Consider the following 26,762-nt stretch of genomic DNA (forward strand, 5'->3'; position numbering starts at 1 on the left):
AGATTAACAAACTGACAACAATTAAATATACTTTAGTGCTTGAAGTCTGGTAGTTTATGGTCACTCGAAACAATTCCACTAGAATTCATTCACATATTGTCTACGAAAGAACAAGAACCTACGCAACGTGAATATTTTCGTAACTCATGTGTAAGGAATTTCTTTCAATGATAGAGTTAATTGAAGAATGTTTAATACTTAATTACAGGTACCAGATGGTTGTAATAAAATTTCTTTTAGCGATAAAAAAAACGTTACAAAACCAGTTTCAAAATTTTGTTGCAAAAAAATTATAAGAGATCAAGTTGAATTGGTAAAGAGATGATCATTGAGAGATCATCAGTATTTGACAACAATTTTTTCAATTTTTTTTACAAATCCATTAATAGTTGTTTAACGAACGGGTCTATTAATGACGTCAATTAATAATCGAGAATGTTCGTTATAGGAACACGTTAATAGCATTGAGATTGGTTTTAACACTTCTCGAGAATCGTTTTTAAAAATTTTAAAGAAGGTGAATTTCAAATTAATTTGTGCTCTCACAGCCAGAAGTTTAAATAATATACTTGTATAATAAATGATATTCGTTGAAAGTTTGGACTTTTCCTTAATCAATCTTAGTTAGAGGTTTAAGGAGAGTTTGAAATAAGGGGAGCCAATATGTCGCACATTTTTTGAGCAGTTTTGTGAATTTCTTTAATACATTTTTACTTTTATATTTCATTTTTTGTGCTCACCATTTGGAGGCGCCAATGGTAAGATTGGTCAAACGAGGCTGTTTTGGCGCATGGTACTCCTTAGGATGCCTTTAAAGGAAATGAAATTTTCTTAAATATGAGTGGATAGTGACGGATTTAACGTAAAAATATTAAATTGTGTTTTTTGAAATCCATTATAGTCAACTCGTTTTTGGAAGTTTTCGCAAGGTTGTTTAAAAAACTGCTCAATTAAAAAAAAAATTGAACCCGTATGTCTAAACAGGAATTTGAAAAAAACTATTCTTTGAGAGATGAGATTTTTGTTATGCCATTACAAGTAGATATTTTTTAAGGTTTTTGCAAACTCCCTTCAAAATTGTTAAAACGAAAGAAATTTCCTTTAATTCTAGTGTAAGGCGTCAAAACTTTGGGAGATGATGATTTCGTTCCTTATATGACCTTATTGTTTTGGTTTTTTTCGCAATTAAAACACAGATACTGCATTTTTGCCTCAGAAGAATACATAATCCAGGGATAATTTCTTAAAAATTAAAGATATATTGTGTATAAACGTAAACTAATATTATGAACGATAATCCTACGAGAATAATCGGGAACAAGAAAAATACCACAAATTCCCTTTCAGAGAAATCAGTTTCCCCATCTCTTAAACTGTTTTTAATTACATTTAGTTATCACAAAAATGCTCATTACCTCTCATATCATTTATCAATGATAACAAATAAAAACAAATACCTAACCGTTTAGGCTAATGAAGGATATACCCTTCAAACACTAGAACGATTATCTCATAAAAAGCTTTTCAATGATATAAAGGCTAAATAATAATATGCAGCAGGTACTAAAATGTAGTAAACAAATGTAATTACTAAGGTGATATAAATTACTACACAAAAATGGCGAGTAATTCAGAACAACATGTTAATTTTCAAGGGAGACCTCTATGTGAAACATGAAACAATTATTAGTGTTTAATTGGCATTCTTCTCTGGGTCAGTGGAGGCGAAGATGGTGAGTCATAGTTGATGGTGAAGTTTGCTTTCATTCACACCAAAAGCAAAGTCTGATGTAGGAATCGCTTAAGGTTGGTTCACATAAACCTGACCCTCGTAAAATTTGTCGTTCATAAGAAATGCTTCGCTATCACGAAATTTAAAGAAATGTCCTTTAATTCACAATTACTACAATCATCATTAGTTTTCTCGCCTGAAACTAGGTTCAGTACAAGATCATTCATATATAGTAGTTATAATTGGCATTTTTCACAAAGAACATTTGGATTGGATTGATTCAGGTGATATTTTGGCTACCTATCATCGGGGATCGGTCTTATTGGTTGAAAATCAACTGATAACAATCAATCCGATCCAGAGCTATTCGTTTCCGAGAAGGTCTAATAACAACAGACTAACGCAAAAAAATCCTTATGTGTATTTTTGTTACGAGTCTTCGGCTTAGCAGATCCGAGCTTAAGCCATGATTCAACAACTCGGCATGAGTAAATGGGATTAAGGGCTGAGAAAAAGGAAATAAAATAACAGCGACTGTCCGTGAAAGATTTTCCTTACAAAGCCTTTTGGCGAAAGTCGAATAAAAGTCCTCTGTGTGACTTTCCTTATTTTTCCCTTTTTAATCCCTGCGAATTTCCGCGCCCCTAATAGAGCTCAGGGAGAGTAAATCCACTGATCAACGGTTTTGATAACCGTTTTACTTGTTAATAAGAGCTTGAATTGACTTGTTCTTTTGAAGACATCAGCCATTCAACCACAGAAACGAGGCTTCTGTTCACTTAATGGCATTGTGGTAAAAAAATGGAAATCTGTTTCTATGTCTGAATTGAGGATTTTGTGGCGAAACCAATTTGGAAATACACCCGTAATTGGTAATTAACGGAATTGTGTTCGCAATTATAAATGCAATGCAAACGCTATTAGGTGCAATAGAATTACTGGAAACATCACTTTGATTCGGTGTTATGCGTGATTCACATAATTCTTTTATGTTGCAAGTTTTATGCGACCGCATTTTAATGTTATATGTTTTATTCGTGATTCAATTGATGATAATTTTCTAATTATATATCATGTTTACTAAAATTGTTGTTGGGTAGGTACTTAGATTAATTTTGTGTAGTAATTTGCATATTATGTGCTTCTTAAATTGGGGCTACATTCAATTCAGCTATCGTAATCACACCTGTAATCTACCACGGATATCACAGACACACCTCGTTTCTGTAGATCTAATACGACCACCTTACATAACAGAGGTCTTTACTGCTTTACTGATGGTGTTGTATAATCAACTTGCATATTGCAAGAGGTAAGTCTGCATTAAAATGAGAAATATTTTATGTGGAGTAAAAGAAAATTGAATAAGGAAACAATAATGGGTTAAAGAAAAATAAATGCGATTCACCACCTGATGGAAAATCCGGAAAAGTGCCAGTACAAAAGACAGAATGGCGGCAGTTACATGTATAAGAGGAAAACAATTTTCTGTTCCAATCCAAAGCCCATTGGGGCAATATGAAACGATTCTCACGGTAAAGAGGGTTTCTATGGAAACTCCCCTTAGCTAGGTTCCGAATTTCCCGCACCACTGATCATTACAACCTGCGTTGTTTGTTTAAGGTATAAGAACGTGTGAACTGTAAATGTGGTCCGGGATTTCAAGGGTTATTGGGTATTTTCCGGAAGGTTGTTGATTTAATGGGAAAGCGGTTATGGGTTATTAGATAGGATGTTGTGATTTAATTTCAGGACAAAGTTTTTATTTGTTTGGTAAAAGGTATTCAACACTGTTTACCAACTACAAATAGCCAATGAAATTAATCTTAACAAATATCGAAATATATGGATTTGTACTGTCAAATTGGTGCAAATTGAGGTATATATTATAATAAGTTTCCTAGTCAGCTAATTTCCAAAAAAAATGGCATTTAGAATTTTAAACATTTTCTCGAAAATTTCAATGTTTTCTGAAAATTTCTTCGGGAAGAAACTTACTTTACCATTACCTTTTTAAATTTAATTATATGAAATTAAAGTAACTTAAAAATTGGCCCGTAGTTGAATATCCGTGTTGAAATATCGAAAACTCTTAGACATAATTTTCAGTAATGGAAATTGGGACACCCAGTACACTCCTAATTTTAGGGGCTCACTTTTTTACCATGCTGTACAGTAGCTCTCGTGAGGAGATCTGGAGCTTGATTCTGCACTCTAACGAATAGAGTATTCCATAGTGAATGACGTCAAGATAGCGTGTTAAAGCAGCTACAGTATATAAAATTGCATTAGACTCATGGGGAACGTTTTACTCCCCAGTGTGTAGATTCGGGCACCTGTAATGGAAAAAAAAACTATAAACTCGTTTCGGGTAGCAGCAATTACCCTGCAAAACAATGTGCGAAATTACAGACTATCCGGAAATTCTGACTTTTATACATGGGATAGTTAAAGTCTGACCCTAAGATTTTGATTATCTAATCAAATTCCGACGTCGTAAGCAACTTCATGAGAAAAAGTGCTGTGATCAACAACCTAGAAAAAGTTGGTCATTGTTGTTGGATTATCAACATCTTTGGTGATACATAACAGCAATAACGCATTCCCGATATCATTATGATGACTCGGTACATATTATTGGTAACGCCGCCAAGACCAAGCTTTGAAAAAGAGCAGTAGTAGTTTTTTAAAGTTTATAGACTTAGGACCGTTGGTTTAGTTCCTCCTTTTTTTTAGTTATTTAACTTGTTATATATCCCCCCCCCCCCTACCCTTTTATATATCGAAATTATAACCACTCTTAAATATCTGTGTGGTGTTATTCCTGAAACCTTAAATTATCTAACAATAGTTATACAGTTCTAGCCTCCCCTCCCTTTTTTTTGCAAACTCTTTTGGCAAAGTCACTAGGCAAAGAAATCGGAAGAAGCGACGTAACAATGACCTCTTTGCCGATTGGGACGGTGCATGACGCACTTCAGGCGAGAAAATAACCCTATAGGGATATTAATACACTCCCTAACAAAATTATAGACTATCTCAATTTTTTACGATAATTATTAATTCTAGTAGACAAGACTTTTTTTTAATTATTTTAGATTTTACAATATTGCAAATAATAAACAAAAAATAACTTTTTGATAACACAAATTTATTCCTGGTTCAAATATGAAAATAAAATAAAATTCTAAGGCAACAAAAACATCGACTAACCTTTCTATATCTGCTGATTACCTCTATGGAGTTTCTATTTAGTAGTGTGTTGATTCCCCGTTGTTTTATAAGACTTCCAGCAATCGATTTGGAAGCGATTTAAAAAGTTTTTGTATGTATTCTTGTTGAATATTGGTCCACTTTTCCATGATTCAAGTCTTAAGTTCCTCTATGGAGTTGAACTATTTTCCTTGTGGATAAACTACTCGAAAAAGTTTTCTCCAAAAATTCTCAATAATATTGAAATCTGGGGATCGGGCTGGCCAGGGTAAAACTGAAATATTTTTGGTTTCAGAATTTTGTTTACTATTTGCGCTGTGTGAATAGGTGCGTTGTCTTGCTGAAAGATGAACCTTCCTCTTGTTAGCTCTTCTCTTTCAATGATCGGTTCTTGAGTAATTTTTATATAGTTTTTTGCTTTCATTTTTGGCGAACAAAATATTAATTCAGCCTTTTCGTAGTACCTTATCCCAGCCCAAACCATGATATCTCCTCCCCTCAGTTGACGTTTGCTTAAAAATATTTTTTCCTTACGTAAATGATGAAAATAATATCGATATCCGTCAAGACAATCCAAATTAAAACGTTTTTCAACACTGAAAATAACTTGTCTCTATTTCTTTTTCCACGAGCAATGTTCAATTGCGAATTGCTTTCTGCTGGCTTCGTGGATTTTTGAAAGAGGATGATTTGTCTTCGGTTTTAATCGCTTTAAATTTCTAGCTTTTTGCAAAATGCATTGGATATTTCTGATGTTTGTTTGTACTCCGGCTTGTGCACAAATTTCGCTTGCAGAATTGGATACTTGGCATGAAATTGCTCTCCATTCTCGAATAGTTGTTACCATGGGCCTGCCTGTTCTCTTCTTTCAGCCACAATCATCGCCCAGTCTAAAAAAATCCCTTATAACGTACCTACTTCGATTTAAAATTCGAGCAATTTTAGAAATTATCCAATGTGTTTCTTGTAAAGTTTCAATAACCTTCTTATCACTCTCCGATGACACTTTTCCTCTTGGCATTATTTCATTGAATTTAATTGCATTAAATAATAACCAATAAATAATAACAGAAAGGATTTAATGTTGAAAGATAAATTATTACTGTGTTTTAAACAAAGTTAAGATTAAAAACCGAACATGGCCTACGTTTTTGTCAAACTGGAATTTTATTTTATTTTCGTATTTGAATCAGAAATAAATTTGTGTTATCAAAAAGTTGTCATTTGTTTATTATTTGTAATATTGTAAAACCGAAAATAATTTTAAAAAGTCTTGTCTACTAGAATTAACAATTATCGTGAAAAATTGGGGTGGCCCATAATTGTCAAGGAGTGTACAAGGCGGTCGTCCGAAAAGTTGGGCTAATTTTAGTGATATGCCGGCGGTTCTTTGCTGCGTCCACTTCTAGGCTATTAATGTTACTCGCAAATTTACCGGAAAAACAATTTCCATGGAAACCATGAAACTGACCAATACTCTGTCTTTATTTCAACATTTCCATGGATATTATCTTCTTGTTATTGATATTATGCCTTTTGGAATGTTTCAGAACTGCAGTTGCCTTACCTTGGGTCAATGAGGGACCACATTAGTTGATTTAAATGATAAACAGTTTCCTGAAAGTTATCGATTTCAAGAAATTGGATAAATTAAAATTAGTTTAACAAAAAAATCAACAATATAATTCTTAGCCGGAAAAAATAAATGAAAATCCCACTTTACTTTGATAAATAATTAATGGAAGGTGCTTATGTAGGAATAAGGTACCTTTCACAATTTTTTTTTCAGTAACAAAATAGCAAAATACGGGTACCTGCCACTGTTTCTCATTCGAAAAAATTATTTGCCTTGGTCCTTGTATATCTCTTTAACTTATGGAAAAGTTTCCTCCTCTTCAAAAACATAGTTATGTAACACTTGCACTAATTTACTAGCCCTGTAAGTCTATGCAGCATAATTATTACAAACAAGCCCATTAGGCTTTACTTTTCCTAATTAAAGTCTACGTTAGGTAAACTAAAACAAGAACGCCGTAGCATAACCTCATTACTTCCTTCCGAATGTTCACTTCCACAAGATTTATACATGCAAGAAGTTGCGTAATCGTTTTCACACTCGCCTAATTAGCGCGATGTAACAGTGGGTAATTAATTGAAAACAGACGTAATTAACGTCACCGCCATTAAGTCGTTTATGAAAAGTTTCACTTTATGTTGGTCCATTGTTATGTGGAACTGCGTGCTAGAACAAAACTGTTTCTGTTTATACAGTTTTGCATGCACTTGTAAATAAGACATAATGTATCTATTTCTAATTATGTGCAAAGTCGTTGAAGGGACTGTTGGTCTCTCCAATAGAATAATATTTTTAACAAGTTGTTGAAACAGAAACCCTAACAAATTTAGTTTCTCAGGTTAGTTTAGGTTACAACCAAGTTGATTTACTATGCTTTTGGCTTGAGCGAGCACTCTACCCTATATATCTATTATGCTGAAGTGTTCTCGTAGCGTATGGTGCGAAATTGCTCGTTAATGAGAAACAATCAAACAGTGCTACTTTCCGTCCTCTGGGATATCAATTTCTGTGTCAAACTGTCGTCCACAGGTAGTTAATCTTGCCGAAAACAATATTTTTTGTTGGCCACTGCAGGCGAACGTCATGTTAACATTTTCCTGACATTCATCCATTGTTGAGGACGTCGGATCATGGCGAGCCCAGTTAGAGGTGATTAATTGCATCCTGGTTTAATTAATAACGCCTTCTCGGTTAGTTTAACTTCTTGTGGTCCTGATAATGCCCGTCTGTTTTGTCCAGGCGTTTCCTAATGATTCTAGAGCTTATTGGAGGGGGGAGGGGGTCTTTGGAGGGTTATTTACGAGGTTACTAAAAAGGGGACGTTAAACAATTTCAAAGGCTTTGTTGGGTTTTACGCGGAAGATTTAGTCATCGCACCGTCATAAAACGCGAAACATATAATTAGGAAGTTCTAAATAGTTCGATGATGTTAAGCTGAACGTGCCGACGCTCCATTGCTAATGCAAGCATCTGCAGTAATTATAGGATGTTGGATTTAAGACAAAGTGTAACGTGATTTTCTTACCTCGCTTCATTGATGGCGTAATTGCTATTTACAGTCTTTCGTAATATGGTTAAATGGGACTATGTTAATTTGTTATTTCTTCCAAAAACCGAATAAGTACATACGACACTTTCCCTATGTAAAGTATATACAGCATATTTCAGTAGGAACAGAAATCCATATACGGTGTAGTTGTAAAGCTATTAAAACCGCAAATTTGAAGGGAAATGAAAACATCAGTGCAAACGCTGCCTCCTCGATTTAGACTGTTAGATTTCTACACTTTGCATGAAAAATTTTTGATATTTTGTTTCTTTGGTATCTGTTGAAGTAGTGAAGCAATCGAAAATATATGATGTAAAGTCCAGTTTAGCGTTCAAGAAGAAAATACCTACTGGATTTTAATTTCTACCAAATAAGATATAAAATCAACCATAAGATTGTATAGTTACAAGTTTAATATACAAGTGCTTAGTGTTGCATCCCTAGTAACTCCTCCAGTAGCACCCCTGGTTACGTAAGCTACTTCAACATTACTTAATACTATAGTAGAAAGCGCTTCTAAGATGCTTAAATTCCAAGAACTTCCTTTTAACTCTTAACTCTAACCCAATTTGGAGCGACATAAACATTACATTATATAAAATGTACGTTGCTGTATGAGAACCATTTTTTCGAGATTGTCACATTTAAATCTGAATGAGAAACCAATTTCTTTGTAACCTTTTAATTCTCAAAAATACTATAAAATAGAAGAAAAAACAACTCAATAAACTACCCCAGCGCTAACTGCCTGCACACCAAAAACAACATTCTAAAATTGATTTTAGACCCTCAAATTCTCCTTTCAGACACTTCTACTTTACCCCTCTAATGAGTTAATTTAAAGCACACGAATAGAGCTAAGTTATCAACCATCGTCGAAACCCCCATTTCTAAGAGTAACAAAATTATATAGGCTTCCAAAATTGATTTGGAGATTCCCATACCCCCAGTTCCTCCAATTTCGCTCAAAAATTATAAAATTCAGCTACGATTGTTTTTCGTTGTGGTTCTGTATTTTCTCTAAATAGTTTTGTTCCCCATTTCATTTTCAGGATTACAAAATTAATTTTTGAACGATAAATCTAATCATCCTTCGACTAATGTCCCATCTGAATCCATCAATCCCAATAATCGGTCTCTTGCCCCATATGCTGCGTCTTAACAGGTTCGATAGTATTAATCGGCTTGTTGAACTCGACACGTGCAAAAAGTTTACTAGCACGAATTCCTGTCAGTGGTACGGTCGAGTGGCTGCAACAGCAGATCTCGGCTTGATGTGATTTTTTTCCTGCACTCATAAAATTCCTACGTAATTGCGGTACGTCCGGCGGAGTTGGCTCTTCTGTAACATTCCGATCGGTTCAATGGTCCACGATGGCACCAGTTGAGGCTGCAACGATGGATCATCATTAAAAAATCGTGACCTTTTTAGAATACCAAACAGCAGCGTTCGTGGCAAAACATAATATTTCCACCCACGAGCTATTCCCTTTGATAGGCGCCTGACATTTCCAAACTGTTTTCCATATTAATGCACGCAAAAAGTGCATTTTCATGATGAAAGCACTAAACATTTCACTTAAAAGTTTTCGGCCTTTCCGTACTTAATTAAATTGTCAGATTTTGCCACTCAAAGGGAGCACTGCACCTAACTCGCTCTGCCTCAGTTTAGGAAGTTTAGAGCTCTAATCGAAACGGCCCCAACTTTGCGGATTGTCTGACAGGTTTAATAAATCTAAACTCTTCTAGGGGTTTATTGAATTAGCAAAGTTGCAATGTCACAAATGCACCTACTGGAGTCCATTAAACTATTAAGTAAATACTGTCACACAGGAGCATAGTTGACTATACATACATCAATCAAAACCAAGATAGAAAAGAAATTAAGGACAGGAGCCAGAGAAAAAAATTGAATTCCTCACTGGTTTAATCACAGAATTAACCAAAAAAAATCGATCGAAACAAATGATTTATTGCAAATCAGGAAGAGAGAAAAAAGATAAATTGAGATAAAAAATAACTATATAGATAGAAAATGGAGTGTAACTAAAATAAACTACAACATAAAGTTGAAGGGGAATAGGTAAGATGAAGAAAGATGAAAAGTTATCAACATTTGTATAAGGAAGGAAAATAAGATTAATATTAGGAAACAGAGAACAGAACAAAGATAGGTCGTGAGTGGAATGACACTGAGGTCTAAAAGGAAAAGAAACGAAAAACCGGTTGTTTACCAAATAGAACTGGTCAAAATAACAACGCAAACAGTAATATATGGAAAAAGAAAAAAACCTTTATTGAAAACTGAGAAAGGGGTAGAGTGGAGTAAAAGGTAATAAATGTAAGAAAACGGGGGAGGGCGGGGGGTATTGCAAGAAAAAGAAACAGAAGGAAAATGGGGCGATGTCGTAAATTCGGCTGAAAGATAATAAAAAATGAAAACTCCACTGAAAAATTAAGAACATTGCAAGAACCAATTGGAGCTTGAAAAGGCTAAAAAATTGCAACTGGATGACAACTTAAATATTTAATTATAGATAATTATATTTAATTAAAGAATAATACAATATTACAGAAGAACAACGTGTATTAAAAAGGAGACTATATGAAATGAAAAAAGCTGACAGAGGACAGAACATATATATTCTTGAGGAGTTTTTTTTTAATATATGAAAACTGCCGGTAACAAGAAATTATTGTACTATTATAACAAAAAATTCTCATGTTGTACACCACATTAGTAACAATCAGTAATAATAATCATTTTTGTCACCCTGTATAGAACTAATGAGCGTGATTCATTATCAAATTAATTTGCAATTCTTGGAATGATATTTGCAAATTTTCTATTTATTGATAGATAAATTTTTAATAGCCAATAAACTATGCGATTCTGAATTAAAAAAAGGCGGTAAAGAGTAGATGTCCTCGATCAGAATTAGCCTAAACGAAGTTATGCAGGAATGTATATAGAAATCCTTGATTGGCTAAAAACATTTATACATGCTTAAAGTGCTTTACTTGACACCAGGATTTTTAAAGCTTTTAAATACTTTTACGCAATAAACCATTGTTGAATTACTATTATCATTCAAATTTCTCGCCTTAATAAGAAACTTAATTTAACTAAAGATGCCGCACTTCAAGTCATTTGAATGAATACAATGCTTTTCCAACTTCTCTTCATTCCATTTCCAGGTCATTAAATCCTAATTTTCTATAAAACCCAGCAGGCGACTATTTCCATGTCTTCCGGATTATTTTTAAAAACTAAAGTTCCATTTGGATTTTTCGAATTAAACGTCTCAGTTTCCAAGAGATTTCCAATTCTTTGAGAGCAGCAATTTGAATAAGAATCAGTGAGGCGAACAATTGGTCAATGGTACTAGTTGTCTTTCTCCTAACAGTGTCAATAGATACCTGACAGGTTGCTAGGGTAGGATGACAAGTGTCCGATTGGTAAAGTACCGGTCAAATATTCGAGCAAATAAAATGTATTTTCTTGACTTAACATTTTGCAACTTTAGAGAATCCACGTTATCAATTAAGCCATGTATGGGGTCATCTGTAAGTACATGGACTTAACTTAGTTTGCCAGCAACGTAATAGGGTAACTTTGAATCGAACTTTAAGACAAATCTAAAGGTCTTAGATCTGGTGGTCATATCAGCCATGGTGATAATACGCTTTGATTAAGTAACTGCAATAACTCGTATAATAAGATATTTAAGTTAGTTTAGATTTATTGCCACCAAAGCTTGATTTGTCAAAGAATACTTCCAAAATATGATTAGTTAGTTTTATTCTTCACAAATTTCGGGAAATGCTCTATTAAGTGAATTATAATATTACAAAAACTTACAAAGAAAAAAGTAAAGATTTATTTACTTGTGCATTACAACGGTGTTAATGAAATGAAAATCGTTTTTATTTGTCCTTTGTGGAGGCTTTGGTCATGGTCAACTTAACCACTATCACGTAACGTTTGCACGGTCGGAAATTCGACATTCCAATTCAAAAACCCGGCAACGATTTACCAGTCGTAAACAAGCGGAAAACTCAGAAGCGAAATAAAAATAGGCCAACGAGTGTTCCTCAATGTTATAAAAGTTTCCAAGAAATGTTCATCGATATTCTGGACACGTAAACGCTCGGAAACTTCCTTATCACCGGCCAGGTCATAGCTTCAATGAAAATTCGATGGTCAAGCCATCCAATATAGTTTTTTTTTGAGAAACGCAATATGAATTTTAAGTTAGAATGGTGAGATATCGGATAGATTATTAGCTTAGATTGTGGTTGATACAAGAACCAATTTATTGAACTTTGTTGAAGTTTTCTTATTCTGTTCTGTTTCGAAAATTTCTTGTTTAAGAAAAAAAATTAAATTCTAAATTCTAAAAAACAGATCTAAAACAAAAATATAATTTATTTCCCCCACTTAGCACTAAAGGTAAATCAGGTCATTTCCCAGTAGGCGGCAACTTTTCCCTACTAATAAAGGCAAAAATTCATCAAGATTAAACTTCATATCGGCAGAAAAAAGTTCAGGAGAAATGAAATATTTCACTTCGAGCCGTTAATAAAGGAAAACTTTCGCCCCGGAAGGGAAAGCTATATATCCAGACGCAAATTACAACAGCTTGGGATGATTTGCCTGGAAAGGGGCACTTTATGAATAGCGAATTCAATCAGCACTTAACCGTTATGCTTTGGCTGGAATAAGGGACTTGTTTTATGATTACAAGAATTAGTTTATTATCTAGGGAATATGTTGTACTAATATATATTAAGGGGCTCCGGCTACATTATTGCCTTACTGAAGCCTGTCAAAATTAGATATTCAAATTTATCTTAAATATACGAACGTGGAACCTATTTCGCTCTAAATTTTCGAACGCAGCTGTGCAAAATAAAAGAACATCTTGAACTACGTTCTGTATTATAAAATAATCGAATTTAATATTCCAACATGTTATTATTTGTTCTGTTTTTTATTTAACACTGATCGAATATGAAGAAAGTTTTGAGTTCAAAGCAATAACAACGTGCCCTTTTTTAAGGCACATTTTTATTTATTCAAGTCTATCATTGTTTGAACTAGTCAACTGTGTCAAAATGCCCTAAATAAGTCAAAATCTACCTAAAATTGACATAAAAAATAACAATACAATTATTTAATATTTATATTAGATGGTGAAAATGAGCGTCATTGGATTCCAAGCACTTCAAGTTGCGCACATATACAGACTAATTTGTGGTCCTCTCTGGATAACATTTGCATTAAGCTTACGAATGCAGTTGATTACATGTTGACGCAATGACTCTTTACCGTTTATTGGTGTCTTGTAGACTTGTTTTTTTTTTCATCTGACAAATAAATATCGAGTGGGGTAAATTCGGGAGATTTAGCAGGCCAATCCCACTCGCCCAAACACATAAACCAACAACTGTCAAACATTTCAAAGAGGTCCCTTACTTCTGGTTGCATCGACCCGGTGCTCTGTCCAGTTATAACCAATCAACGGCGTGATATTCTTCTATAGTTAGATTTTCTAAACATTTATTTACAATCGACTTTAGGATTGCAAAGTATTTGGAGTAATTTATATGATTATCCTCCAGGAGAAAAAACATTAAAATTGAATGTTTTCGAAATCCAATTTCTTTAACCAGATGTGGATTATGATCCAGAAGTGTTTATTTTGTTGATCGAAAAGGTCTTCTCTTGAGAACTTGGTTTCGGGTAACTAAGTTATATGTTTAAGAAGTTGGGATCTTCTTGTTTAAGCACTAAAATTATTTCACGAAAGTGCATGCCTGTTATGTTTGTCCGGAATTCGCCGAATTGAAGCATGTGCTAGCTACAAATCATTCTCGGCACTAGTAAAATTGCGAATAATCTCGTATTTGATTGTCCACAGCTCCTTTTTTCTACAAAAGACATTATTCGCATTTAACTGTTATCCGTTATCGACAACCAAAATTCTGGGGTAAAATTATTTTTACTCTTAGTTAGATTGGGGGGATCTAGGACTCACAGACTCAGATATCCATCCAATTAAAACATAACTTTTACAAATTTGAGCAAACCCCCATAACTTGAACGAAGCTTGCATTTGAAAGGGAGATATTGATCTAAGGACATTAACAACCCTTAATTACAGGCGCCATTTTCAGTCTGAATTAAACGTGGGTTCAACCCCAATCGTGTACCTTGACGTTTTGGTGCCGGGGGCGCAAAGGATTAACGTTGTTCCATTATTGTTAGTCGGATATATCTATATCTATAGAATTGTATGTTTTGTGGTTAACCTGATGTCTGTTTGCGTCGAGTTACATGGAGATTTATTAATTCAATAAAATCACGTTCGGGATGGAATTGGATAGGAGTAGAGGAGGATTTGGGATTATTTATATCAGAAGGGATTGGATTTGTGTTTAAACGGTATAACATGGTGGTTTTTTGTATGTAGATAAAATGGCGAACCCGCAAGTAAGAATTCTGCAATCTGCGTCGGAAATTGAAAGAAAATTCCACTTCACTTCACTCATCATTTCTTTTATTGAAGGTTTTATGTTTTATTTCAAATACCATATTGTTCAATATAACCATAAATGTTGAGTCTATTGTATAACATTTTCTCGATATCTCAAAACCCTTTTGTATGTACTAATGCGATTTATTCTTTGCAGAAAGATGAATGGAAGCAGTAGTTTCCGGGTTGTCCTGTTCGTGGCCATAAATTTCCTGCTCAATAGCCCCGCTAATGCCGGTAAGAATAAAGCGATTTTTTCAACCGATATTATACATTAATGGCAAATTGGTTAATGGAGTTTCGCCATTAGGTAATATGGATGGTTGGCCTTTTAAAACGTGAAGTTTCCCCGATACGAATTTTATAGAAATGTGGCTTGGAATCGTTCTCGAGGGCCTTTGAAATAAGTAATAGGATCCCGAGAACTGAATCCGTGGAAAAGTTCGGTTTCCCGTTTTTGTCCGGGGAGTTGCGGAAAGTTTCTTAATTTTACGATACATTATAAAATATGCGGGAGCATCTCGAAATCTTGGCTTGAATTCCCTAGCGCTAAGTGATGAAAAATTCATGAACTTTGCATTTTTAAGAATTCTAAGCGAATTTTCTAGTTTTATGATCCCATTTTTCGGGTGCAGACAACGCCGGAAACTAATCACTCAAGGGATGTTTCTGGCAAATTCTCGCGAAATGCCAATTTGAAAAATCCACCGAACCGTATCGCTGGATTACAGTGATTTATACACGTCAACCTAAACCAAATAGGAAACATCGTTAATATAATTTCAGAGCCCATGGCGCTAGTTTAATCGATTGAGTTTTATATGACTTTCATTTGTGGATTCAATTCCAGTTTAATGTATTACACACATAATTTTAATTATGCCCTAGTTCGTGGAGGGTAGTGGATAGGCGAGCTCGTGCACTTTATGAGTATCTAAAATTGGCATTCTTGCAATTTTATTAACCCATTTTTCGACAGAATACCAACGCATATAAACATTTTGTTGTTGATTGAAGGATATAACTAGTAAGAGAAATCAGTTTCAGTTCATTGAATGTTCATTGAGCATGATACGCACTGGCGCTCAAGAGTGAACCATATGATCTTGCTATTGGAGATTATGAACTTTCAGTATGGTAACTTTGGTGCCATATGTTTTAGACGGGAAAATTTATATTACAATTATATTAAGTAAATTACAATTTCATTCAAGAAATGTTTTCATTACGAGTAAAAACGGTTGATTTTTGAAATGTTCCAAAGGCATTTTGTTATTTCATTTTATTGAGTTTCACTTTCATGTTTAAATTTTTCCACGGATTTTGATAATTCACTTATTTGTCGATTTACACATACAATTGTTAGATACCAAAACTGCTCTTCCAAATTTTGCTTTGCGAGAGTTCTTTTTAATTGATAGGTACTCGTTACTGCTCTGAGGTAAGATGTATAGATTGGTACTGGTCAAAGATCTATCAAAATTAGTAACTTTCTTGCCATGATCAATCACACAATAAACTTCACCATGTGTGTCGTCGTGCCAAACCCAACTCAAATCCTAAAAGTTTTGTGTGGAATTTTGTATTGTTGTTTTGTTGAGTTGGCCAAACGTGCTCACGTGTCTCCTGAACCGATTAACACTAAATCCAATATCCACATTCAGTTGCTATTTCTTTCACGAATTAGAGAAATTTCGTTAGAAATCCTTTAATCTTTTTAAAGCCAGTTAAACGTCTTATTTATGATTTAGGGCTTGGCATTTAACCTTTCAGGGGAGGGATACAAATTGCGAAGAATAAGTATGCGATATGATGGCTTTTTTAACTTAAATTATCATGTCAAAAGTCATTTGAGAATGTTTGTGCATGTTGAAAATGTTGATTTTCGGATGGATTTCAATGGAACTTCCTTTGAATCTAACATATTTGAATATATCTTGTATAAGTAAAAATTGCTCGTACTGGTTGGTAAAATTAACTATCATGTCGTGTTCTGCTATTGTATGAAATACTTATTAAATTGTCTCGAATTAAGTCAAATGAAGCCAAGGGGTGAATTAGATGGTTTTTACAGGATTCTCTTAAAGAATTTACGTGGAAGGAGAGACTAACAATTGAAATATCTGTTTAGCGTTCTCTTTCATTCTACATTATTTAGTTATTTTTGTACCAGAATCTTGAATCAAACTATTGATTTAAATTTTTGGTTTCTTGATTTACGGCAAATCTCATTACATATCATTGTTTTAGAAGTGGAATTAGTATCTGTATCCCAATATGATCTACAGATGTTTACTACATTCCAGTTCTTGTTGAGGACTATACTGATGTCTAGGAATAGACATTTTGAAGTTTTACTTATGTCTGGGTTCATTGTCTTAAATGGTTCTTAGTAATGACTGAGTTTTTATTTGTTCTTCGTTTTTTAGAATGATATTCAGAGACTTTATCGCCAGTTAAAACTCTAGTTTCATAGTCACTTTAAATCAAATTGTCTTTCATATAACTAAATAATGGATAAAGAGAGTCTCTTTTTCCTGAGACACCATTTTCAATCAATAACATCCTTCCCCCAAGCTTTATACATCTATCGAATGGAAACATCATGTTTTCGTTTCTTTATTGCCAATTTCCTTCGAAAATCTCATTTTCTTTTAGGTCATTATTTCCTTTATAGGTACACTCGAGAAAGAACAGTTCGGGATTTACTTGAATGTTTTATGGTTTCTTTCTTCTTATATTTGTATTGCATATGTACGACTAGCTTAACCAGCACGAAAACGTAAAATAACCTCATTAAATGTGGGTATTAGAATTTTAAAGTGAAATTCACCATTTCAGTGCAAGACATATAAAATTCTAGTTCCAATTGAGCAGGCAATTTGAGATATATTGCTGCGTTTGAGCCACAATAAGGAATTTCAAAGGCTACATATACATATATATGTATTTTTATGCAATTTCCCACAAATTGCAAGTGTGAGTTTATTAAAGTGTCTCATCCCTGGGAAGTAATTGAATAATCTCCCCTCAAGCATTAAATTCACACCAGCTGACAAAATTATTCCTTTCGGTTGCTTTATTGGTAATTTCCACCCGAATTCAATTTTGCTTGGGAACATCCATGGCATTTTTATTAGTGACATCGCTAGGAAATCTCATTCCACCTTCAAATCTCGAAGGTCCTTTATTTTTCAATTTCCTTCCTCGGTATTAACTCGAATGTTGTGATTTCTGATTCAACATAAATTAGCCCAAATGCACGGTACCACATGTCATGCAACTTTCAAATGAAGTTACCGAGTGGTCTGGCATAAAACACGCAACATTCCATTAATCATTTCCAGCCAGTTTTACGGTTTAGTTGCCTGGTTAGATTTCAGTCCCCTTTCATTCTGGTTAGTCTCCCATGTATCTCTGTTTAATTTCTAAAAACGTAATTAATTTCCAGTCGCAAAATGCCCGACCTAACTTAGTAACGCATTCATTAATTTTGTATTAAACAACCTCAACGTCGGTTGGCCATTTTGTTCGCTCTATGTTCAACTGGATAAGGCATTTCCGGATGAAGGAAAAACTCGACTGGAAAGGTATATGGGAATTCTGAGGAGAATCTAAAGGTTATTTAGAAGTGAAAGGCCAGAGTTGTTTCGGGGTTTAGTGGTTAAAAACTTGTTTTTTTTTTAGATTTTGTTTCTTTTTCGTCTGCAATATAATGCAGAAAAATAATCTTTGTAAGAAATTCAGCAATTTTAGCGGTTATGGACAAAAAATGTAGTATTGTTTTATTTTACAATGCGTTGCATGTAAATTTAATAATTACACTTTAAACGGAACGAGTGCGGACCTACATACATCGAGGAAAAACTAATTAATGTGTTCATGTAAATAAGCGTGAAAAAAACAACATTTTTTTTTCATGACAAAATATTGCTGTTTTCACTGATTTTTCTCTAATAAATAAAAAAACGTTTTTATATATCACTAGTTTTGAACAATATTAATCGTTTAAAGCCGTATTTAAAAATTTCAAGGAAATATACTTGGGTAATGGTTGCAGATGGTAATGGATTTTGCACGAAGTGATGGGGCTACGCGAGAAAAAAATGCATGTTGACGAATTAAGACCTCAAGGTAACATGCGTAAAATTGTACTTAAAAAAAATGGTCTAAAGTTAAACTCAATGTTTGTGCATTGAGGCAAAATATAACGTTAACGAGAAACTTTCGAATCTCTTATGGTTTTTAAGATCTTCGTGCTGGTGAACAGCAAACCTGAATAACCTTATTTATCTAGTTAGTACAGAAATCTATGCTTTGTTATTTTGTACAAAACGGAAACTTCACCTGAATCAAGTGCAACATTTCAGGCTGCTAATAGATCAATCATTATACATTTCCAGTTTAGTGAGGAATTATGTATCCCAATAATAATTCGTTATGCAGTTTCGAAGGTAGTCATTGAAATATTAAAGCTTCTGTCTCAGATGCTTCAAATACAATACATTTCGGGCCACAAAGGAATCTCCGCCAATGAGTTAATACATTTAGAGAAATTTTGCTCCTCAAATATAGCACAGAAAAGGCAAAAAATGACTCTTTTTTGATATTCGCTCTTGCTTGGAAGTTTTTAGAAAATATCCAACTTCCTGCTTTCTCGTCTGCTTTCTTTAGATCCTTTTACGATTTGTCGAATATTTTGTCTTTAGTTTATTTAATCCTATTTGAAATGCTGTCTAATAATCATTACTATCTAATTACTTAATTTGAAGTTGAAAACGAAATATGTAATCCTATCGCTGAACATAAAATGTAGGTCAGCAGAGATAGGTCTGCATCTTCATCAATTATCTTTTTCCAAGCCACAAACAAGAAACAATTTACAACATAGTTGTCCTAACTAATAAATATTTAATATTCGCTTGAAATAATAGAATTATGTAACCAATTACCATATCGGATAAACCTGCAGGTAAAACCGGTGAAAGTGCATCTTCGAGCGGTCATTTTTATTTAATCGAATTTGCGCAATTTTACACCTTACGTATGAGTAATCATTTGCATAAACTAGTAAAAAATTACTACATCGAAATTGGTTAATCGAAAAGGAGATTCTCCAAGTGGACGTACAAATTTGCCACGTGTTTCAGATAAATCCTCCTTATATACAACAAGGCATTAAGTTCTTAAGGGCAAACCCTCAGGAATTGCACATTTTAAACCGTGTAATCGGTTTAAAGCCATTTAAATGTCTAATTTACGTCTTCCAATCCGAACCGGAATGGGAGAAACACGTGACACTTTCTTGAAGTGCTTTTAGGCAGGCAAAAAATAAATAAAGAAGCCTTAAACAAAGACAAATAAGCTCATTTTTTCTATATGCTTTTAAAAGAGAAATCTTTCTCATCATACGACATTGAAAATATTTCTTTTTCGTAAGGGCACGGAAAAATTTCATCTTCTCAACTCATATTGTTCAGTACACATCTCGAAATACAGGCACAAGGTTGTATTATTGTCAGTCTCTTATAATATAAGAAGTTACTTTATTCAAGTTTATACTTACCGTGCTACTGTGCTTACTGTTTTCAGAGTCCAGTAATGAAAAGAATCATTCATTACAGGTCCGAAATGAATTTTTCCATGCTTACATGAATTCCCCGTGCCAGTCCCTGAAGCCGGCGAAACTGTCACGTGCGCACGGGAACATGCTATTTTCCGACCTTGTAATGAAAAACACTATTTTCAGGATTAGAAAATTTATTAAACTTTAAATCTCTAAATTAATATATTTTCTCTGCTATTAGCTTTGAAATTAAGGCTCACTTTCTTCAACTTATATAATTTTACTGACCTTTTTTTGTTGAAACCCACACTTCGAGAGTGATTGGCCCTTCTTATACCGTTGCAATTAAAATCACGAAAATTACGAAACTTTTCCGATTTTAGAATGCATTACTTCTTCCTAATTATCTAACTAAACCCCAAAAAACAAATTACCGAATCTTGCAAAACGTCTTGACTTATTGTTTAATTGTATGCAGCACGAGCGGACCATTACCCATTGCAAAACGAGAAAATTATTATATTCGTGTAAAATATCAAAAATGGCATTGCATTGTCTGTGTGTACTTAGCGGCCATTTTAGTTAAACTGAAATCCCCATTGTCGCGAATCAGCAGCAGATCAGTTCTCGTTTGTTTTATCCATAAATGGTTGCCTAACCGTTTTTTATGAAATTCCCGCCAAGGCTGGACGATCTTTATTTCATTGTTTAAAAAAAAGAAATTGTGTGGAAAAATCGCCTAAAGGGTCAATGTCAACACGATTGTGCGGGAACTGCAATGGGCGAGAAACATCCATGATTGCCCACCTAAACGAAGTTATTTGTAGTCCTAAAGCATTAGGTATGATTGATTAAACATCTGAGCTATTAAATTTCCAACCTGCAATGCTGGTTTGCTCATTACCAATTCAGGACCCAGGCAATTTGGCCAATTTCAACCATTAGGTTAATCGATAACAATACTGCAAAATTGAGCACAAATTTCATTATTTGAAACTGCTGCTGGTGCTAATGACGCTCCTTCCATCTGCTATTTTTGCAGTACTCTCAGTATTTCCTGCCACAGTTCTAACGATGTATAAAACATTTTTTGGACCTGTATATTGGCCGATAATCAAGCTATCGAAACCTATTATGAAGATATAAGAGGAATCATGCTCCGTTGCTCAACCGAACCATTATGGAAATAAAGCTTAATTTTAGACTGAGATTATCGATTCCTGTTTATGTGAACACCCTCTCTGAATAGTCTATTAGTTCTGCAATTTTACTGTTATGTTGTTTTCATATTTACACTGTCACAAGTTAATAAACAGTAAACGTATTATTGTAGCACCAAGTTTATGGTTTGATCAACAGATATGGCTAATTTATGCAAACAATGGATAATGCAAATCATTTCGGACAATAATTATTCAAAAAATTATGCTGTAAAAATGGGAATTAGGAATTAAGTGTCTGGTAGGTTAGGATGGGAATTTTCCTTTCAAAGTTATTGTTTCAGATGCAACAGTAATAATTAGATTTTTTTTGTAAAGGTGCTTCTGATTTAAGAGGATGTCCGTTTTGGTTTAAATCATTAAACTAGTATTTTCCTGGTGGTGACAAATTACCAGGGATTTAATTTATCGTGAGCATATTCCGTAATTTACCATAATTTACGGTGATATTTGGTAACAGATTTCGAACCACAATGTGTTTGTATACTGTCGTATTGTGTCATAGCATATGTTATTTAGATTAATCTATCAATGTTTGCTAAGGCAAAATGCAAAAAATATATTAAAAAGAAAAGAGTAAACTCCACCACTAAGACGGAGCCGTTGAATCATGGCCTAACCGCGACTTTGCCAAACCTAACCCTGGTCATACGAATATACGTAAAAAATATGTTTATGGCAGATTCAGTTGTGGCAATAACGCATTTCTTATGGACGTCCAAACTTGTGAAAGTTGGTTTTGGGGTTTTGGTAAACCACGCTTAAGCCACGATCCAACAACTCGGACTAAGAAGTTATAGCAGGTAAAAATTACTTTTTGCTAATGATGGTGAAAAGTTGTAAAATATTTTAATTTTTGTTACTGATTGCGAAGTATATTTTTATACACATGACATTAACATCTTGTGTTGGAATGTGAATTAGAATGGAAAATTTTGTGTAATTCGCATCGTTTTGCCGAACTCGACATACCGCAGAAAATTGCTTCCTGCATAAAACAGTACTTTTTTCAACTGATTACATAAATAGCTAAGTCAAGATCAAGGTATACATGCATCCTCATGCTTCTCTTCCCTGTCCGATAAAGTTTCAGATTCTACACATGATAGTAGAATACTGTGTACAAAGGTCGGTACGGAGTAAACACCCTCATCATCAGATGCCAAAATAATTAGAATTATCTTCCGTCAGATTTCCGAAATTTACAGATAATATCATGGTAAATTACTGGTACAAATTGTTTGGGTAATGTTATTACGAAATCTGGCTAATATTACCGTAATTTACGGAACATTACCGAAACTTCTATTAGTAACATTCTCCTAATCCACCACTGTTTGCTTTGTACAAGGATCCTGCCATGTTTTTCGCCACCATATTATAATACAGATATTAAATCGTTATACACCTATATAGAAAAATACAGAAAACTCATTGCAGGACCATAAATATCATCAGTTACACAAGAGTAAAGAAACTTTGGAAGGAATGTATTGCTTTCGCTTAGATTTATCAACGTCTCTGGAAAAATGAGAAACGACTGAAGTTTGTATAGTTTTGCTTTGTATCGAGTTCTCCGAATTCGTATTTACTGAATTGCCACGTTACGAATATTAAGTGCATAGCAATAAATAATCTTACCAAGTCTTAGCTGTTGATTACATCCAAATGTTTTATTTCCAGGCCTCGTTAAAAGATCAATACGAATGGTGCGGGAGGTCTATCCTCCGGATGTTGAGCCAGATAATGAATCAAACCAGCCACAAGGTGAGTAGCTGTGTAAAGAGTCCACATACTAGAAAAATTACTCGAAGCAGCTTTGGACAAATCTGAAGCTTCTAAATTTTATTTTGAATGTTAAAGACACAAAATTAGAAAAATGCCAGTATTATGTTAGAGCTAATACACAGTTTGGTGATATCCAAAGAGTTAAAACGCAATCATGTACATGGTGTTGCATTTAAAATAACAGATGCAAAATCTTACTAAAAACTATTTCAAATTTTTATATCTAGTTCTAATATAAAATTTCGAATTTAAAAATGAAAATAATTGTTATCAATCCTGAACACTAATTGAGTTACTTTTTTAATTTCCCACACTCCAAGCTTCGTTAATTGATCTAAAAATTTTTTTTTTTAGTCGAATTCATAAAATATTGAGTCCTGTAATAATACTTGTATAAAAGTACATATACAGGGTATTTCAAATTCGGCCCTCACCATTGGGATCTCGGAAACTAGAAGAGATACGAAGAAGATTAAATAGGGGCAAAGTTGCGTGATCTAGCGCTTGATCGAATACCATTTTCAAAATTTTAATTTTCCGAGTACTTCCGAAGATATCCGAGAAAAACTAAAAATTGGACAATCCATTTTTTATTTTTTTTAGCGTCATTTGACAAAGAAGGTTAAATCCATAAACACATTTTCATTGCCACTTTTTCTCAGCTACACGATGACATATTCAGATTTGCCATCCGACGTTTCGTCTTTCGGCTACCATCATCAACTTTATTTTTTCTTAAGGGCGCCATATTGAATTTTTCGACAGAAAAATAGTGCGTTTCATTCTGATTTCATTGATATAAAACTTCTTATAATTAATTTTTTTAAAAGCCGAAATATTAAAATTAAAAAAATATTACATAGTTGGCCTTGACTCCATCGAAAGACTTTCTTTTGTTCGCGATATATGACAGAACTCCTCCAACGAGATAAGAGCGTGTGTAGATTTCCAATGAAAATGAACTTTAGAAATGAAGAGAAATGAGATATGTTGAGATTTTATTACAAATTTGACAGGAACAGTACGAAAACAGCTCAAATGTATTTTGAATTATATCCGGGAAAACAACAGCCGCATAAAACATTTAAAACTTTGGATCAACATTTAGCTGAGTTTGGTACCTTTGAAAATCTTCTTCTATTCTGCTTCCATACTTCATTTTAGGTTTTTGGTCAGTTTGGTGAGTTTGGTGCTTTCGAAATGTTCATCCAAAGTTTTAAATAATGTTCTATGCGGCTGTTGTCTTTCCGGATATAACTCAAAATACATTTGAGCTGTTTTCGTACTGTTCCTATCAAATTTGTAATAAAGTCTTAACATATCTTGTTTTTCTTCACTTCGGAAACTCATTTTCATTGGAAATCTGCACACGCTCTAAATTCGTTTGAAAAGTTCTGTCATATAGCGCGAACAAAAGAAAGTCTTTCGATGGAGTCAAGGCCAACTATGTAATATTTCTTTTTATTTAAATATTTCGGCTTTTAAAAAAATTAATTATAAGAAGTTTTATATCAATGAAATCAAAATGAAACGCACTATTTTTCTGTCGAAAAATTCAATATGGCGTCCATAAGAAAAAATAAAGTTGATAATGGTAGCCGAAAGACGAAACGTCGGATGGCAAATCTGAATATATCATCGTGTAGCTGAGAAAAAGTGGCAATGAAAATGTGTTTATGGATTTAACCTTCTTTTTTAAATAACGCTAAAAAAAATAAAAAATGGATTCTCCAATTTTTAGTTTTTCTCGGATATCTTCGGAAGTACTCGGAAAATTAAAATTTTGAAAATGGTATTCAATCAAGCACTAGATCACGCAACTTTGCCCCCATTCAATCTTCTTCGTATCTCTTCTAGTTTCCGAGATCCCAATGGTGAGGGTCGAATTTGAAATACCCTGTATACAGGATAACCTAAAAGGAAAGACCCCCCCCCCCCCCCCTAAAAAAGAACTATGTTTTTTAAGAAATCGATTTTTTTTTCATTTTCATAGCTAAAAACTTGACCTATATTGATTTCAGGTATAAATGATAATATACATAATAATACATAATATGTATAGTGATCTTCCGCTTGTATAAAGAATGAATTTAAAACAACAAAGTTATTCTGACGTCCCCATTACTATTTCAATCTTTTAAATTCGAATTTTTTTCTAATATTCTGAAGTTCTGGAGCGAAATAACAACTCTTTTATCCTTCATTGGATTTAGAGCTAGAAACTCTCAACGCTTTGACATTACAGATTTTCTTTTCCTATTAGAAAATATCAATTTCTAGCATATGGCAAATCAGACGTAGTTGTTTTTGGTCACGTGTAATGTAATAAAAAAATTCAAATGCAGTATATACAAGTCGTTATTTTTAAATTAGCATGGTTATAGAAATCTCAGTAATGATTTAATCAACCTTAAAAATTCTAGTTTATTTTCTAAAAAATTGAGGTTTTTTTGCCAACGAAAAAATGGGACCTTTGCCTCTCATCTAACTCCAGAAGGTATATTTAGATGATTCTTCAGTTTTACAAAGGCATAATTTCTGTCAGTCGACTTTGCCCGTTTCACATCTTAAGCCAAATAAATCCAGGAAAACAAATATCCCGGAGGGCTGCAGGTCGATTTCGGGAAATGGGGGAAAATGATAAGAGCTTGTAGGAAAAATTGGATGGCAACCGAAAATGGTGTTTTCGTGAAAGGGTTTCCAATTATTCTTTGCATTTGAATTTCATATAGTGCCTTCTATTGAAGCCATAATAAAATAGCAGGGTGCGGAAATGCTTCAAATCCTCGCAATTACCACGCTGCAAGAACGTTGTCACGTCTTATCTTATTTGCGTCTACCTTAAGCTGGCTTTATCCAGAACTCCGGCTCGATATTGCTTTGCCAGTGCAAGGTAGTAGATTTTATCAAAACATGGTCCAAATTGTTGGATACAATGGCTTTTGATATAGTCGCGAAACTCTTTGTTTTCCTTATTTTTGCTTGTCTTTGAATAACGTGACTTTCATAACCAAACGCCCTACATCCCTTTCTCGAATACAGGATTTAATATTAATGAAGAATTCTGTAACTTCTTTTGAAATCCTGTATTATATTCAATAAACCAGACATTTCAAGTGTCATCTTCCAAAGAAGTATCATGGACCTATTTGAAGACGGTCTCTGGCTGATTTAGCTATTTATTGGGCTTTTGAGCGTCAAATCCTGAGAGCTGTGTCAGCTTTCAAGTAGCTAATATATCAGAAAGACGTGATTTAATTCGGTTCCCCGGCTGTCGACTGAGTTGTCGCTTGTCGCTGAGTGGGGTGCGGTAACCGATGGAGAAGACTCGAGGGTTTTATTAAAAAAGTTACCACTTTTTATTATATTTTTTCCAGTATGCATCGTAGGGGATGTGGTGTATGGGGCTGACGAAACAGTGCCAGCAGAACAGCCATGTTTGAAATGCAAGTGCCAGCCTCCAGGGGTAGTTCTTTGTGAAACAGTGCAATGTGCTAAGAAGCCTGGATGTAAAGCTATACATAGGCCCAATAGGTGCTGCCCAGATTATCAATGTGGTGAGTAGAGATGGGCTACATA

The 26,762-nt window shown here is 34.0% G+C and overlaps 2 protein-coding genes across 2 annotated transcripts in view; both read left to right on the forward strand.

Annotated features, from left to right (window-relative positions):
- The window catches only part of RtcB (RtcB RNA ligase), a 208,235-nt gene that overhangs the window by 26,915 nt on the left and 154,558 nt on the right, over nt 1–26,762 (forward strand). The window lies entirely within an intron of this gene.
- The window catches only part of LOC136413405 (mucin-4), a 38,838-nt gene that overhangs the window by 3,828 nt on the left and 8,248 nt on the right, over nt 1–26,762 (forward strand). The window contains exons 2-4 of the mRNA XM_066396943.1: nt 14,767–14,846; nt 23,079–23,162; nt 26,561–26,740. Of these exons, the coding sequence (XP_066253040.1) occupies nt 14,771–14,846; nt 23,079–23,162; nt 26,561–26,740 (340 nt within the window). The 5' untranslated portion in view covers nt 14,767–14,770. The remainder of the gene's footprint in view (nt 1–14,766; nt 14,847–23,078; nt 23,163–26,560; nt 26,741–26,762) is intronic.

This window comes from Euwallacea similis, chromosome 14, assembly GCF_039881205.1.
Source record: "Euwallacea similis isolate ESF13 chromosome 14, ESF131.1, whole genome shotgun sequence".
NCBI classification, from domain to species: domain Eukaryota; kingdom Metazoa; phylum Arthropoda; class Insecta; order Coleoptera; family Curculionidae; genus Euwallacea; species Euwallacea similis.